The sequence below is a fragment of the Trichoderma harzianum genome, assembly GCF_003025095.1.
Source record: "Trichoderma harzianum CBS 226.95 unplaced genomic scaffold M431scaffold_5, whole genome shotgun sequence".
In the NCBI taxonomy this organism is placed as follows: domain Eukaryota; kingdom Fungi; phylum Ascomycota; class Sordariomycetes; order Hypocreales; family Hypocreaceae; genus Trichoderma; species Trichoderma harzianum.
The window spans coordinates 917,750-934,434 of NW_020209253.1; the positions used below are offsets into that span (position 1 = coordinate 917,750).

Sequence of the window (16,685 nt, forward strand, 5' to 3'; positions counted from 1 at the left end):
CAGCTGCTTCATACGAGTAAGAGGCCACAAGACTCAGTACCTGGACGGCGACCGTTACATGCGACAAGGCACCCGCTGGTGGCCCGGCTGCAACTTCTACAACGGGTTGGCTGCGCAGCTCCAGGTAAGGGAACCCAGGCTGGCATCTTGTCCGTTTCGAGGCAATACGCATAGCCAATCTTGCTCTGCGGGATAATTGATATCGTGGGGAGCCGCACTACAAGGACAGGTGCTGTAGTTCCTGGGAGCCGAGATGCCGCTTGGCGGTCCTCCTTCCTTGTACGGCTGACAAGTTGAAGCTACGTATTAGCTTCACGTTGTTAGCACGCGGCCACCTTAATCTGTGCCTAGTAAGGCCTAATCTGCATGGCCTAATTTGTGCCGCCGATTGCTCTGATAAGGCGTTTTCTGGCTTTTTTTTTTGCTGCACAACCACAGCAACCACAGCTGACGCTTCGGAGGAATTCAACTCGGCATCGAGAGAAACTCATGATGCCGTCTTAGGTGTGGCGGTGAATCATGAGGACCGGCTCTCACCAGCGACTGCTAAAATTATACCCGGCGAGGCGTCCGCGTCCCCTTTTGCGCCGTCTTATCACCAAAAACGGCTTCTCTCTCTCTTATTTCCCTTGATTTCTCTCTCCTATCCTCCGTATATGCGTATACGAACGCCAGCTTCGTCATTGCACCCCGTATTTGGATAAAACGGCATGACCAAGCTTTTCTTTCAGCGCAAAGGGGGTGTGAATACGTCTGCATTTGTCGGAAGTTCGGCGTCTCAGGCTCCGGCCCGGCCAGAGAAAGAATTGCTCGGGATCAGGAATGGAAAAAATGGAAAAAGCCCCATCAGCGGGGGGGCGTCCAAGCGAAACTAGGATGAAGGATAAAATAGCACCAAAATAGGATGGGAAATAGGATGAACATCCGTGTGTAAAGCGACAAATCCCAAGGGCAAATCAAGCTTCTGCGCAAGCCCCCTCACGGCAGCCACGGCAACTCAGGCTGGGTGAAGAGAGGAGACGCGACTTTTAGCGCTTGAAGAAGAATGAGGCCAGATAGCCGCTACATCCGCGCAAGTACCTGCCAATAGCAGCCGCTGATATAGTTTGCAGTAGCATCGCCGAGAGGAACACCGATGCTTGTTATGTATGCTTGTTGGCCATGTGCAGGCATTGATTGCTACTCCTGTAGTCTTTTACAGTAGCATGTACAGAGGTACCTCATATATAGGTACGTGTACTATCGCTTGAAACTTTTTGGGGAGGAGGATCTAGTCGTTGCAATGAACCTGAAACAGACATCAGCATATCCTATCCTTCAAGGCTATGTCCGTGTAATAACATGAATGCCATCGATGACGAATACGGGCATTTGATGTGGTTATTATTACTATTCCGTTCGGACAGCCAACTGAATGAATGGTCACCAACGTCAAAGCCTCGCAACACGTAACCGTGGGCCATGACAGCCCCCGTGCCGACCTACCCAGAATATGGGCTCCCCTCGGCGGTTCGTTGGGTTTAAGGGGGGGTTGCTGCAAGGAAGGGGGTGCAAGATACGAGTACATGAATCTCGTCTTTAGGGGATCAACTGGCCAAGAAGGAAGACAAGACAAGAGAGATCAGGTTGATTACAGCAGCCCCAACAGTAGCGAACAAAAGGCGCGCGGATCAGCGGGCAAAACGGCACAGCAGAGCAAGGAAAAAAGGGGGGGGCGTGGATGCAGCGACAACGATTTTCGGTTTAAAGGTGTAGAATGGACAGGGCCCCCATGTCGAGAATTGACGCTATGCAGCCAGTGGTGGCATGCTAAGCCTTTTCGTCAGCGAGTATTGAAAATAAGCTTAGGAGGAATTCTATGACCTTATTATACCAGCCAGTCCCGGAGCGGCGCGGCGCTTCTCGTGGGCTCCCCTTTCGCCGTGTTTTGTCATGGCCGTCGTGAGCGATTGTGAGTGACTTTGCACCATTTTTTGCTGTTAGTGCTGGATAAGTGAAATGGGATGGGACTACTAATGCAGAAGAAGGTATCTGTAGCCGTCTTTTGACTCGTACTCGTACTGGTTCTTGGCTGTTCTATCTTTAGCTGGATGGTACCCAGAAAAAGAGGCTACAATTCTGGCGTCTTACTCATCGTAAGTTTAATAGCTGAAGTTTCTCTATTCTCCCCGGCGGTAGAAATTGACACCGAAGCGTTGTCGAGAGATATACTAGTAAAAAGTCGCCTCTGGCAACTCTCCAACGAAACGGGAGGGGGCAAAGAAAGACGACACGAGTCATCATCTCTGGGAAACCCGGCACCGCGACGACCGGACTTTTTGCGCAGAAGCAAGCAGGCAGGCAAAATAAATTGTGGTGCCCTTTTAGGGTTGGGATTTCCCATGGTTGGTTTCTTGGCTTGGCCGATTGAACCCCGTGCATTATTCCCGGCCGCCCACGCCGATTCCGTCCACCCCACACGGACTTTTTTTTATTTTTATTTTGTGTTGGTTCCTCTTGGCTATTCTTCCACTTGAGCTATTAGTCGCTGGTCCTTTGTTCCTTTGGCATGCCGTCTTTTCCATGGCAGGGCTAGCGAATGACCAGGCTGTGCATGACGGGCTACGGTGCCGTTTCGACATCCGCCTGCAAGTGGATGACTTGAATGTCACGATATGAGATGAGATGCCATCTCTCTTTTTTAAAATCCTTGCCTTGTTCCTTGTACAGTTACAGTGGAGAGAGTATTAGACGGTGGTTTGTTTCCATCTCGCTTGATCCGACTTTTCCACCGCTGCATGTCCTGTAGAAAGAAAGGAAACCCCCCTTATCTTTTCGTTTACAGAATCGCAACGCGTGGCCTTTTCTGTTTTCTTGGTACAACTTCGCCCTCAAACCTTGTGAAACGGGGACGAGGTCTTTAGATGAGCCGGCGGATTCATTCAGGCGAGAGGTCTGGATAGCGGAAGTCGGACCCTCGCCGCCACAGCTTTTGGGCGAAACAGGCAGAACGGGGCTTCGGCACGCAGGCTGGAGGCTAGCACGGCAACTGAGGTTCCGTATGGGATCCCGAATCATTGGCGGTTGAATTTGATTTGATTTGGCATTTTGAGAGGGGGTACGTAGGCGGCTTGTGTGTTTTTTGTAAGTTGGGGCTTTTGCTTTCTATCTTTCTTTGCTTTCAAAATTTACTCTATTTTTTTGCGTTTATGTTTATCTCTTGGCATCTTCTTTTCCTCATCTCTTCTTCCACCTGGCGCAAGTCAGACGGGTTTCTATCAACCGGCACGGTTCAGCCCCGTCGTCTGGGTGGCCAAAAAGTCTCAACCCATCAATCGCTATAACTCTACGGAGGGCATCGCTAAAAGCCACCACTAAAAACGGCCGAATCTCACCAAAATTCAGCGCATTTCACCTGAGACCGAACCGCTAACCGCACCCCTCCCCCCTGCTGCCAAACCCCACACGTCCCTGCGTCAAACGAGCCGATTTATCCATCCATGACCACACCCTGTTCACTTGGCTTGCCCAACCTTAATTCTCCCTCTCCTCCTCCATCTTTTCTTGTCCTCTTCCTTTTACCTTTGTGGCTTATATGTGTTGGTTTTAACCTTGTTCCGTGTGCAGATTCGTTCTTCTTTTTGCGATTCCGCTACGACGGCCGTTCGGATTACTGGCAATCTCATAAATCTGGCAGCCCGGCCTCTTTTCTCCCTTCTTCCCCTTGCTGCCTCTTCCGAATTTTCTTGGCTACGAGTACATTGTTTATCCTTCTGGTACATACATATCCACCGCCCACAGGTAAGCCGTTTTCCCTTGTCCTTCCATCTCCTGCCTTTTCTTGCCATCCTTTGCGACGATATCCGCGTGCCTCCATGGCACTGGTGATTTTGTTTCCCGAGGCTGCCTGCATGGATCTAGTGTTCCCATGCTGAGGCGTTACTGTGCTCCCTTTGTGCTGTGGTGTTTTCCGCCTCAACCATTCTCCTGCTTTGGTACGGCTCTGTGTGAGAAGGGAAAAAAAGAGACGGGAACAATGAAAAAAAGTAAAAAAAGAGAGGGAGAGACAGAAAATAAGAGGAGGGGCGCCAGAGCTCGGCATGCGTCCCGGGAAGCTGCCTTGTGGGAATGCACTTCAGGCCGCACAAACACCCTCCAGCACATGTCGGAAGCTGTCCATCAGTTTCGGCCTTGATGGAACCGCAAACGCATGCATCCTTTGGTCGTTGCAAGTGCTCCGTCCTGCAAATCGCCGAGCGGCATCGCCACCAAATCAGACGAGTGAGGTCGATTTGCGACTGTATTCCAACGGGTAGCTCGATTGGATTCGAAAAGAGGTTGAGCGTATTCAAGCATTCCGCTGCTTCAGACGCAATGTGTTACTTTTGTCTTGCGGGCCTGCCAGCTCAAGCTGAGTCAAAAGGGTACATATGATGCAGATGGGCCCTCTCAGATTGATGCATGACAGCTTGGCGTCAACCGTCTCACCCCTCCCTTTCATCTGCAAAGCACCATATTGCTTGCTCTTGTATCCTCAACTGCAAACCTTCTTGGCGTAATCAACTAACCCTTATCCCGTAGTGGTATTTGAAGCACATACTTGAAACGCTTAGTCAACTACGACACTTCTGGCGACAATTTGCTGTTGTATTCTACAGCAGATATCACCCCTTGATATCAAAATCTCTTCATTTCCCGGGCTGACGAGAGATCGCTTCAGGCCACCGTGTCTGAGTGATTCGGCCCTCTTACAACTCTCTTATCCGGGATAAAGCTAGTCCGCCTCATCGGACGTTTACACATGTACAAATCCGAACCAATGGCTTCGGAGAAGATGGAGACGTACCATGGCTACGTACGGACTCCGGCGGATGCCATCAAGCTGTTTGAAGCTTGTCGGCTAGGCCTTCTACCTCGAGTTCAGCGTCGACTATCAGAAAAGGAAAGACAATCCATCCGGTCCGGTTCAGTTTTCGTATGGGATGAGCGGGAAGCAGGCATGAGGCGATGGACTGATGGAAAGTCATGGAGCGCTAGCAGAGTATCAGGCAGCTTCTTGACCTACCGCGAAATGGAGGGCAAGCGAGGCGGTGGCTTTGGTGGAAGCAGACGAGGGAATGGCAAGACACCAGAATCCGGCCGCGGCAGTGACGAGGATCACGACGATGGCGAACCAGAGGGGTACCGTTACAAGGCAGATGGTCTCATGAAGCAGTCGTTCAGCATAACAACTTCGACTGGCCAGCATCTCCACCTCATCTCCTACTACTCTCGACCCCAGCCTGGACAGCCCGAGCTCCCTCAGCCAACCACCGACCCCAATCTGCGAGCAATTGTACCTGTCAAGGGCATGTATCCTGAGTCAAGCATGGGCGAGACGAACCAGACACCGGCACTTACCAGGGCGCCGATGCAGCAGCCGCCCTACATGATTGCTCCTCAGCATCACCCTCCTCACCCTGCTCACCAGCCATACGCAACTCATTACGCGCAGCCAGGATATGCGTGGCCTCCATCGCCAGTTGCGACACCTCCGTATGCCCATTACGCTCCGGCCCTTTACTCTCATCCTCCCCCCGGCCACCATCTCCCGGCTCCATACCATTCCCAAGGACCTCCTCCGCCACACCATGCGTATGCGCCGCCTCCACCTCCGGCACCAGCGGCACCACCGCCACATCACTACCAACATGCCCCGGCTCCTTACGATCGCCCTCCGTCTTACGAGCGCCCTGCCCTGCCGCCTCTGCAAAACGCCCCAAGGCCTGCTGCTCCACTACCTCCGTACCCTAGCCAGCAGTATTCACAGGGACCGACGCCGCCCCGTATTCACGATTCTCCTCACCAACAGACCTTGCAGGCTGCCGCGCAAGCTGCTATTGGAGACTCACGAAACATGTCCGACAAGAAGCCCCAAGGGCCTCTTCCAGCTCTGGGTGCTATTGCCAATGGTCCTCTTGCTCCGGCGCACAGCGGACTGCACACCCCTCCTACGCGGACACTGAGCTCGAGTCCGCCGCAAAGCTCTCACCTGGAGGTCCACAGCACGAACAGCAACAAGGCTAGCCTGTCTGTGCTTTTGCACCCGACGACCTCTTCAAACTCAGAGGCTGGCGCAAACGGCAGCGCGCACAGCAGCCCAAGGACATCAAACGTTGCTCTTGCGGAAAAGGGAGGCGCAAGTGAAGATACTCGTGCCCTAAGGATGCTTGATCGCAAGTTCTGTATCTGAGTAGCACGGAGCTGGTCTATTCCCATACTTTCTTTATGACTCTTTTTCTATTTAGAACTGTCTAGGGCTTTGGGAGGCTATACAAGTCATGAATTTTTTGTGTATTTTATATCGGGTGCATTGTTCTGGCGTCTGGAGGAGCTGGCTGAATGACTTCTTGGGCTTTCAAGCTTATATCACTCGCTCCAATTCAGATAGGAGCGTATTTCCTTTGTGTGGATCTCTGGGTTGGCTTGGTTTGGTCGGAACTGGAATACAAGCCGGTGGAACCTCTGGCTTTTTGGCGAAAAGGAAAGACTTGAACGACCGAACATGATTTGGTCTTTTTTTATTATACTTATTTTTATAAGTAGTCTAGTTGAATGGTGAAATTTCATTCTATTCTAAGTTTACTTTAAGTTTATTGAGCATCTGTGTCGTGAGGTACAACTTGTCACTTCTAAACTAAGTGCTTGCTTGTACGTATGAGAATCGTACATAACGCCGGTATTGCCAAAACGCCGAGTACCTAGCCGTTGGCTGCTATTCGACCTTGACAGTATGTAATGACCTGCTAAGAATAGCTCGTCCCGAAACGAAAGATGTGGAAGTTGAAGTCATACAGTATGATATCAGAGGTGCGACAGATGTCGTAATCCGTCATTCGGCCACGAGCATCATGCACTCCCCACGCTTTTTCTGGGTTCCCGATAACAATGGACTAAAAAAGCTGATTCCCCTATTCCGTAACTAACCTTGTTGCATGGTTTTGCTGTTGCCTTTTATGGCTGAAATTGTAAACGGCTACTCGGCTGCGAAGTATAGTTACTACGGTCTTGAGTGCGTTGGACAAAAGTCTACGACTAGGTACCACAATGATTGCTACCAAAAACTACATTTTAAAACTTCGTAAGAAAGGAGTCATGGTATTTCTAAAGCAAGATAGCCTCAATATTATTAAATTGATGCTTTTTTTATTATTTCGGCGCATTCGGATTACTTCTTTCGCCTTGTTGTACACTAACAGAGCCGTAGAAGTTGTGGAATTAACGTTTGGTGTCATTTCCAAACCCCATAAGTGGTCGCAGATCAACTACACACTGTACGTACTCGAACAAAGAACAGATACCTAGGTAATTGGGGAAATTCCTCACTACCGAAACGAATACAGCTGGTGCTACTTTTGCGCGGAAGTTTAATATGTGGACTATGCTCATTATCTCCAAGAGAGGCCGCGTCACCCCCCATTTTGGGATTATTTGATACCATCCGCATTAGGCCAAAGCTGGTGTGAGCCCACGGCAAGGAAATGCCGAGTAGAGCCCAAAAAAAAGAGGAAGGGGGGGTGTCTAATTTGGCACCAAGGGGAGTCGCAGCTGATTTTTTTTTAAAAACAGCAATGAAATAAGGATGGCGGAGAGATTGAAGAGCCGCCGGGCGCTAATAAGCTATTTGCTTGCTTGCTTGCTTCGGGAACAGAATGCGGATGGGGAGTATTACATTTGTCCATATTATGTATGCTCTTTTTTGAAGCCGGGAAAAATCGATAAGCTTCGTGAGAAACGAACGGAAATGGGTGGCGTGGGAGAAGGAATGGTTACATTCTTTCTCGGCAAGATTAAAATTTAGATATACTTGGGTAGCACTGACTAAGAGATTTGTGTGCCTTTTGCCGATATTGCTCTGGGGAGCTAAAAGGGCCACGATGTGACAGGGAAGTGGTTTGGAGTGTGTTTCTAAATGCCGGGGATCGGATTGAGAGTGAGCGATCATGGGTTGGTTATCGGTTGGATGTGCGCGATATGCGCAGAGGAAAAGAAACAAGTCACGAGCTTGTTCTGAAATCTCCCGTCTAAAGCATAGTCTTGTCACGGCTCGCTTCGAGGGTGATACTTGAGAGAGTATGGATATAGTCGAAAGCTAGGTTCAACACTCTTCATGTAGACATGAAGCTAGTCTCTCACTCTGTTACCACTGCATCGGAAGAGTTCACGAGAGGAACTATATCTCCACTCATATACACAAAGAAGTGAGACTTTTTGGATAAAGATGAAAAATATGAAAAAATAAAAAGAAGTAAAAGGCAGTGCATGCAAATGCAAAAAAGAAATGCGCTCTTGATGTCTCGGGTATGTATATAGGAAGAGCCCGATGCGGGGGTCGAACCCGCAACCTTGAGATTGCATCAGAACGTGTGCTCATAAGAGTCTCACGCTCTACCGATTGAGCTAACCGGGCAATCGTATGAAATCATATGATCCCGATCCAGCTCGAGCGCTCGTTGGGAACAGCGTGAATTAATATGCATTATAAGGAAAAGCTGAAGTGCGCCACGCTGGGAGCTGGAAACTCAACACCAGATTGGACATGTGGTGCAATTTATCTTTCTCGAGGTCATGAGTTTATTTTAGAAACATCTTAGAAGCGTTTCATGATTGTAATATGGCTGACCTTTTTTTCGCTCTCACTTACTAATCGCTTCAGATGACGGAACCTATGGTCGAAATTTGATGAGAATCGATTTGGTAGCGTCTCGGATGAGTAGCAGACCATTCGTCTGGCGAAAAAAAAAAAAAAAGTTGTTTCCTCTGGTTCATTTTGAGATGTCTAGAGTTTGAAGCGTATCGAACCCACTTGAGAGTCTCGAGCTACACGTATTGACATCGCTGGGCCACTGCAAAATCAGCATTGGTCGGTAACCCATTACTGCTTCACCCAAGGCCGCTAGTTGAAGACAGCAGCTCTACTTTATTGTTCTAATAGTCTTGCTCTACAATACTGCCTTACATGTTAAACCGTAATTCTCTTCTGAGAGATAAAATGGTAGCTTTCGGACTTGACCTGGGTAATATGGGCTGGCGGTCTCCTTCCCATATCGTGGCGTAATGTAATGGGGAGTATAATTCAAGAGCCTGTTTCCGTGTGTCCTCTGTATTCTTTATGAGTGTTTGTGAGTTTTAACATGGTATATCGACTTGTAAGCCCTTATTTTACACGGCATGGCTATTAACAATGTTCTCCTCCTGTTTTACCATCCATTTGCTCGCTCTTGATGCACGACGCCCACTACGGTCTCGAGTCTGATACACCCAAGAGTACGAACTCGTACGTATATAAAAATTAGCGAACATTATAAATGTCAGACTGTCATAACTTAAACTCTTGAGCGGTAGAATCATCAGTCGTCCCAGAGAACGAGGCTCCTCTCATACTCCAGCCATGAGCTAATTGATCACTAGAAAATGACGGTGTAGCAGTACTAAACTATGGTAAGACAAGACGAATTGGAAGTTTCTGTATAAGATGTTCTAGACACTTGCGGCTGCTGCGTGTTATTGTAAAACCAGGCTGGTAATTAAAATAGATAAGCCTAGGCGACAACATACCAGGTTGAAAACTCGCGCCGTTGTTGTCTTGGTCGGCCGTCGCGTTCAAGTACGTTGCCAGTCCCGGCGTGTAGCACGATTCGACGAGAGAAATAAAACTAGACTGAGACATGATACGATCTGAACAGGATCCCGTGGTATATATGGGAAACCTCGTTCTCTTCCAATTATCTGGGCAGTAGTAATCTGAGGAGGCATCCAACATGACCAGGTCGTCGTCAATACAGTGTAAGGAGTCACAACCTCTTGGTGAACTGAAGGTTGTTATCAAAGGGCCGAGATTCACGTGGGTAATTGCTGACTCCGTTATCTTTGTGACCGACAATGTATAAGTTTTGTCTGCTGTAAGATGTCTACTTGTTTTGACGACAAATTAGATAGCATAGAGGAGTCGAGCGGTAAGGAATAATATCTATGCCTCATCTCGAACGTAGTGTAATTACTGGTTCAAGTAATACTGAATAAAACTGATTTGCTGTCTCATGCCTACCACCACCTATTTGTTCATATTCACATACAAAATGCTTGAGGATGAGGCTTGGGCGATGGCTGAACTGCAGCCGAAAGTTGTAAATGTGAATTCGTTTCCCCCAACAACCACCCTCGTGAAAAATTCGCATTAAACTCTCTAATTGGGACACACAACCGAATATCTGGTGTTTATTGGGAACATCGACTGGTATTTTTGGCCGAGAGCGCCCCCAAGAGAGCGTAGCGTAGCACGCTTGGACTGTCTATTGGGAAAGCACTCCGAAGTGGAGTGTTCATTTTATTCCTCTATGGAAAAGCCACTGGTGGTTTTGTTACCTGGTCATGAAATATATGCATTGATATGAGAAGACTATGGGAAAGGAGGACGAGGAGGGAAGAAAAATGACTGTATGAAGACCCAGGAGAGCAATGAATGCAGTACTTGCTCGACCAGCAAGCTGAATGCATTCAAGTGATGCTGTTTCACGCTAAAACTAAAAGTATGCAGATGCAAGATGCAACATATCTCATGATCATCGGACTGAAGCCGTAAGAGCTCATTCATCGAGCCTGATATCTTCCCCACTCCGCCTACATGACCAGCGATTCGCCTGCCGTTGGCTAACGAAGTGAGGTTGCCCCAGGCTTCCGTCTCCGCTGGCGGCTAGCAATTGATTGAAGCTTGATTTATGGTTAAATTGCTTCTTACACCCCTGGTGGGTGCTCTGCTATGAATCGTTAAGCGGGGGTCGAGCTAACCGCATGTAAGCTTCTGCACAGAGCCCTTCACTCTTAAACAAAGACTAGGATCGAGATGACTTCTTGATTACTCTTGGGTCCCGAGTATTTTCCGCTATATTACTCCTTTAGTCAGCCTCAACTAGTGGCACCCTTCTATTTATATACTGCTCATTTAATCGCAGGAGCTTCTGCGGCCGCCAATACAGCTTACTGCATCGTCTGGGCACTAGACATCCCCCAAGTATCACGGCAGTTGAACTGGTTGTTGCTGCCCTGGCTGCGATGCCTGCCGAGCATATAGCAGATATTGGTCTCAAAGTTCCAAAAATTCTTTCGTCCAGCTTCACAGCCGAGCGGCCAGGGAGAGAACTATATGAAACAAACACCATGCTAAGTTGGCCTTCGTCTAGGCTCTGTTCCAGGAGCTCGGGCATCGCAAGCTATTGGTACTACATAGTCATTGTTCTTAGTGGAAGTGGCTCTTCAGCCCGCCAAATTGGCTATCCAGCATCCCGGCTGCTATGTGGAGTTTAGTTACCATGACGAGCTGCAGAGGTAAGACCTTTATTTACCATCCTTGTGTACCTAGATGCTCGATTCCTTGAGTATCCGCTACTATCAGTACATTATGCTACTATTGACTCTTTTGCTACTGTCGCTCTATTCCTCTAACATCTGCAGTTGTCACTACTTCGGTAGCTACGAATTCAAGATATGGGATGCTGAATAGCTAACTTGGCATGCTGATTTAGCGAAGACTGTCCATTCATGTGTTAGAAGGCCCCCCCCCATTGAATGTGACGTTATCTGCAATGCTGCACTATCTCCATTTCCACCAATTATGCGGTTCTTTCGTAACTCTTTGGTAAGATGGGCTATATCGGTAAGCTGTTACAGCCCGATCCCGAGCTATAAAAAGACGGGGAAAAGTATGAAAACGGATTCGAAGAGCTTTAATTTCGTCAGATGAAACAATACCATTTTGACCGCAGAGTGGATGAACAGTCAAGGTGGTGTTTTCGCTGAAGGGAGACGGTTGATCGGCTGCAGGTTTGCTGGATCCTATACCGCAAGATATTCTTAGAATTCAGAGGGTGTCCACTAGATAAACGACGGCCGATGAAAGAATTCTGCAGTGGCTTGAGCAATACTTATACAATGTTTAGTAGGCCGGGATTTTCCGTACCATCAATTTGGCTTTGGCAGGGAGGGCGCTGTAAATCAGTTTGAAGGGGGTGGTTCTACGTTGGCCAACCTTTATCAGTGATTACAAAGCAGTTTCTCAATGTTGCTGAATAGCTACTCAAGGATCTGTAGAATTGTGGTATCGTTCAATCATCCTGGGCAAGAACTGAATATGCTCGTATAATTCTCTAGTTAATTTAAGAAGATGATACTCCACCAATGGGAGGCATTTAGAGCGTTTTATGGCTTTCCAAATTAGTGGGTAGTGAGTGTCGGTTATAACCACACGCAGGTAAGCCCGCCAATTTGCTCGGTCTTCGGTAGCCAACTAGTTGCGCTACGCAGTTAGTTGGCTACCGAAGACCGAGTCAAGGGGCAATTAATTATTTTGTATACTCATATGCCTCAGGCTCTAAGACACACTGACTGACATAGTTTTGCAACTCTTTTTTCCTTTTGTTTCTATTTGAGGATAAGAGTCGTCACAAGCAATTAGTTGTGCTCTGAAATGTCCAACTTTCCAACGCTAGTCTTTGTTCCTGGTGCATGGCATTCGCCTGCTTGCTACAATTTGATCATCAAACCCCTACAAGAGAAGTACAAGCTGAAATGCGTCGCTGTCACGCTCCCTTCGACAACCGGTGATCCAACCCGGACCTTCAAAGACGACCTTGACGCCGCACGCAAAGCAATTTCCGACGAAACAAGTTGTGGGCGCGATGTGGTAGTTGTCGCCCACTCATACGGTGGTATGGTTGGAAACAGTGCTATCAAAGACTTTGCCCGACCCCGAGGAACGATTGCGAAAAATGCCCAACGTACAACTACCGGTTACGTCGTTGGCCTTATTCTCATAGCGTCCGGCTATACCTTCACGGGGCTTGCCTTCATGGACCCCTTCTTCGGACATCCTCCCCCCCAGTGGCGCGTAAATAAAGAGACTGGATTCGCCGACATCGTTGTTTCTCCACGAAAGTTTTTCTATCATGACGTGCCAGAAGATGAGGCAAAGTACTGGGTCTCATTGCTCACTCCACAGAGCCTCAAGGCGTTGTTTGAGGGGGGCGAATACTCTTATGCTGGATGGAGGGATGTGCCTTCCTGTTATATTGGCACCATTGAGGACCAAGGGCTTCCGGTGGTAGTACAACGCATGAATGTAGGCATGGCGAGGAGTATGGGTGCATCTGTTATGCATAGGGAGCTGCAGACAAGTCATTCGCCTTTTTTGAGCCAACCGCAGGAGACTGTTAAGATCATGATTGAGGCTATCGAATCGTTTATTGGGAAGCCAGTGGAAGACGCAGCGGCGAGGAGAGAGAAAGACAACAAGATAATACTGCCAGAAGCCAAACTATGGCGGCCGATCACTTGGTATCGGTTTGGGTTGCCTCTCATCTTTGGCCGCGTCATCGGAAAATTCGTTTTACTCTTCGGCTTTGGCAGGAGGCTTCTGGGATATAAGTAGTATGGCAAAGACCATAACCTGGCTTTTGTGTTGCATTTCTCCGCTCCTGTCTTATATATTTGGATTAGTATAGATATATTAAAAATTAGATATAAAATGAATACAATGGGAAACTCTTGATAGTGAGAAACGGTAATCGCTCATTACAAGCCTGAAATCTATGCCAAATTTGCTGGGTATGGGATGGGATAGGATGGAAGATCTAATAAGGATTTGAGACCAAAGTGCCTCTTCCGAACTCTCGAGTCGTATATGCAAATGATAGTAGACTTGGCACCTAGATAGATATCTTGACTGGATGAGACGTCTAAGTAATCAGTCAATTAATTATTGAATTGATACTGAGTCTGTGACAAGCCGCGAGTTTTAGATGTGATTGCAGAGGATAGGCTTCTGGCGTATCCATGGCACAACTAAGTGTGTAGTAGATATACCACTCTGGGATTTCTACATATTGTAACTTATGAATATATCTACTTTCATGTGCATAAGTGCATTCTATCTCTTCAGGAGCTTTTCAACTACAGTAATCCTTGCCTGACTAAGATGTTTCGAGCTCTTCTCCGCCAACGTGCAGATGCGATTACAATTGACGAGATTTTGCTAAATCTGTGAGTGCGGGGTATTGTTGAGAGTCAAACGGTGGAAACGGAACCGGTCAGTGGCGAATGAATATATACCATTATGCAGTATTTTGCTACTTATCCCCAGTGTGGGAAATTCACACTCCATGTAGATTCAAAGGCATAGCGTGGTAAATAGTAAAGTGACCTCAAGCTCTCAATAATAAGAAACAGCCGTGCAAGAACATAAAAGAGAGCCAAGACTCCTTGGATTGTCCTGATTTGCCGTAGTCTTGTCTTCCCAACGTCTGCTCCGTGTTTCATAAAGGAATAGTGGGTGGCAAGGTATGGTAATGGCAAAACTGTAGCTGCCACCGAGCAGACCCTCCATAGTTGTTGCTCGATTTTAGTTGGGAAGAAGAAATTCCATGCAAAGATGTGGATGCCCCCAAATGAGAGAATAGAAACAACTGTAATAATAGCCGTTTTCACCCAAACACTGTTGCTGCCATTGCTGCTGTTGCCATTGTTGCCGTTACCATCGTCGTTTGAATAGGCAACGTGAAAAGCGCAGCTAGGGATATGATAAAGCTTGGTTGGTATGATGGGAAATCGTAGATATGGATAAGGAGCTGCCTCGAAGACTTTCTTGAAAGCTTCTTCGAAAGGGTCTTTAGGAGTAGTCTTTTCTTGAGAAATAGTTGTCTCTTGAGGAGTAGTCTTTTCTTGAGAGACAGTCTTTTTTTGAGGAGTAGTCTTTTCTTGAGAGATAGTCGTTTCTTGAGGAGTAGTTGTTTCTTGAGGGGTAGTCTTTCTTAGTGGAGATAGAACTTTATTTGCACGAAGGTAGATGGGCACACTGACGTCTTTTGGCTTGTTCCACTCCAGGACATATAAAATAATTGTAGAAGCCGACAGGGCAACTGTGCTGATTTCAAAAGGTGCAGAGGCCAAACCATAATATCTCCGGGCAGCAAGCTGGATGGTGAGCCATAAAACTTGCATAATAGCCAAGGTCTTGACCAGTGCGTCGGATTTACTTTTAGGGAGCTCGATAATTCCCTCTTTCACTGCAACGATGAGTTGTGCCGAGTCTAACACCCATATGTCCCCAGACAATGCCGCGAGGGTTTGCAGCTTCCCATGTGTAATCTGGCTCCTTTCCAGTTCATCTTTGATGCCACTGGCGATTTTTTCATGTTTGAGGTGCCTTTTCCAAAGAAAGTCTCCAAACCAGCCAAAAAAAAAACTTTGCTTAAGCTCAAAACGTTTAATAAAATTGCGGTTTCTTTTGTTCGGCCGTTTGAATAGTTCGAGAATGTCTTCTGCTTTCAGTCTCTCGGAAACTTCCGATCTAAATTCTTCGAAAAGTTTTAATGGACGTTTCAATAACTTTTCCCGCAACTTTTCCAACAGCTTTTCCAATAACTTCTCAAGAAACTTCAGTTTGGAGGGGGTTTCCTGATATAGGGATTTAAGACGTTTCCATAAGTTTTCCTTGGACGGTTCTTCCTTATATGGCGGATGAAACTCTTTGTCTGAGAATTATACAGCGAAACCTCCCATATCTGCAAATAGCGTATGTGTGCGGCTCCATGGGACTTCCTGACTATATGCTAAGCCTTTAAGAAGAGTCTTCCTATTTGCACCGTAACATATTGCTCTTTAAACCGTAGTGGCCCGTGCCAGTACTAAAGTTAATGCATACACACCATCATTCCTACGAAGCCACACCTAATTATAGTACAACGCCCTGGCGTATTACCTATTTTATAACACTACACAGGACTATAATATCGTAATTTCTTCGCCATAGTTAACGAGGATCTCTCTTAGTTACACACAAATTCGCAAGCTACAAAAACTACAAAAAAAAAATCCTAAAGATCTACAACAGCCTCTTCTACAGTAAAGCTAACCGTAATAATTACTGCCGTACTTAAGACTAACCCTAAGACCAAGACTAAGAAAGTTATTAAAGTTATCCTAGCTACCTAACTAGGCGCTGATAAGCTTAATGAACTCGCCGGCCCAGGAGAAGTATTTACATTAAGTTAGAAGGGCTAGAAATGCAATCCAAACAAATTAAACTAATTAATAGCTGCTGGACTTATATAGGATTTTATTAAATATCTTTTCCTAGTGTGTTGCACTGTATTTTGCTATATAGGTGTGGCAATTGCGATTTAAGGGTGAACTTAGCTTATGATGTAGAGTATTACGGTTCAAATAGGAATATGTTACGGTGTAAATAGGAAGACTCTTTAAGAATTGCATCGTTATGATGTGCACTGAACATCTTGTGGGCATATAGAGAAGTCAAGGCTTCAGGAGCAACAAACATGACAATCATCCACAGAGCCTTTCGAGCAATTGAATATAATTTCTGTAAATAGAGTTGCCATTTGGCCTGTTTTCGAAAGTCAGGCGGAATGTTGGGATTAAGGATAGACCATGTTGAGAGAATAATTATTCCGATACAGCTCCAGATGATTTCCATGGTAGATCTGACATTTGAGGCGTTGACAAACACGCCAGGTGCCTCAGGAAGCGTACGATTTGGTCTAAAAGTAATCGTTTTGGTCTTTCAGCTAGTCCTTCTAGGAGAGAAAGATTAAATGATGAGCTAGAAGGAGAAAGGGAGAAAGTGTATCAATGATGTATATCGAAAGATAACAAGT

The 16,685-nt window shown here is 46.9% G+C and overlaps 5 protein-coding genes and 1 non-coding gene across 6 annotated transcripts; 3 read left to right on the forward strand and 3 right to left on the reverse strand.

Moving 5' to 3' along the window:
* The first annotated feature begins 1,976 nt into the window (after window positions 1-1,976).
* On the forward strand, window positions 1,977-2,612 carry M431DRAFT_404755 (hypothetical protein). The gene has a single exon (XM_024914895.1). The coding sequence runs from the start codon at window positions 2,091-2,093 to the stop codon at window positions 2,514-2,516; it is 426 nt and encodes a 141-aa protein (XP_024775274.1). The 5' UTR covers window positions 1,977-2,090; the 3' UTR covers window positions 2,517-2,612.
* Window positions 2,613-3,228: 616 nt separating this feature from the next.
* On the reverse strand, window positions 3,229-4,288 carry M431DRAFT_507273 (hypothetical protein). The gene has a single exon (XM_024918941.1). The coding sequence runs from the start codon at window positions 4,079-4,081 to the stop codon at window positions 3,662-3,664; it is 420 nt and encodes a 139-aa protein (XP_024775275.1). The 5' UTR covers window positions 4,082-4,288; the 3' UTR covers window positions 3,229-3,661.
* A 525-nt stretch (window positions 4,289-4,813) lies between these two features.
* Window positions 4,814-6,211, forward strand: M431DRAFT_82915 (hypothetical protein; the record flags this gene model as incomplete). Its single annotated transcript, XM_024923236.1, has 2 exons — window positions 4,814-5,697; window positions 5,773-6,211. The coding sequence occupies 2 exons, from the start codon at window positions 4,814-4,816 to the stop codon at window positions 6,209-6,211; spliced, it is 1,323 nt and encodes a 440-aa protein (XP_024775276.1).
* A 2,124-nt stretch (window positions 6,212-8,335) lies between these two features.
* M431DRAFT_t88 lies at window positions 8,336-8,428 on the reverse strand. The gene has a single exon. It is a non-coding gene; the product is annotated as a tRNA-Lys (tRNA).
* Window positions 8,429-12,476: 4,048 nt separating this feature from the next.
* Window positions 12,477-13,543, forward strand: M431DRAFT_507275 (hypothetical protein). The gene has a single exon (XM_024918942.1). It carries the CDS (start codon window positions 12,482-12,484, stop codon window positions 13,439-13,441), a length of 960 nt encoding a protein of 319 aa, XP_024775277.1. The 5' UTR covers window positions 12,477-12,481; the 3' UTR covers window positions 13,442-13,543.
* Window positions 13,544-14,142: 599 nt separating this feature from the next.
* M431DRAFT_82932 (hypothetical protein) lies at window positions 14,143-16,573 on the reverse strand (the record flags this gene model as incomplete). Its single annotated transcript, XM_024923240.1, has 5 exons — window positions 14,143-14,474; window positions 14,544-14,693; window positions 14,847-15,396; window positions 15,556-15,643; window positions 16,266-16,573. Coding segments are annotated over 5 exons (1,428 nt in total), but the record flags the coding sequence as incomplete, so codon positions are not given.
* Between the last annotated feature and the right edge of the window lie 112 nt (window positions 16,574-16,685).

Bases quoted from the DNA above. Each gene is read 5' to 3' on its own strand.
- M431DRAFT_404755 (XM_024914895.1), top strand. From the start codon at position 2,091: ATGGTACCCAGAAAAAGAGGCTACAATTCTGGCGTCTTACTCATCGTA.
- M431DRAFT_507273 (XM_024918941.1), bottom strand. From the start codon at position 4,081: ATGCCGAGCTCTGGCGCCCCTCCTCTTATTTTCTGTCTCTCCCTCTCT.
- M431DRAFT_507275 (XM_024918942.1), top strand. From the start codon at position 12,482: ATGTCCAACTTTCCAACGCTAGTCTTTGTTCCTGGTGCATGGCATTCG.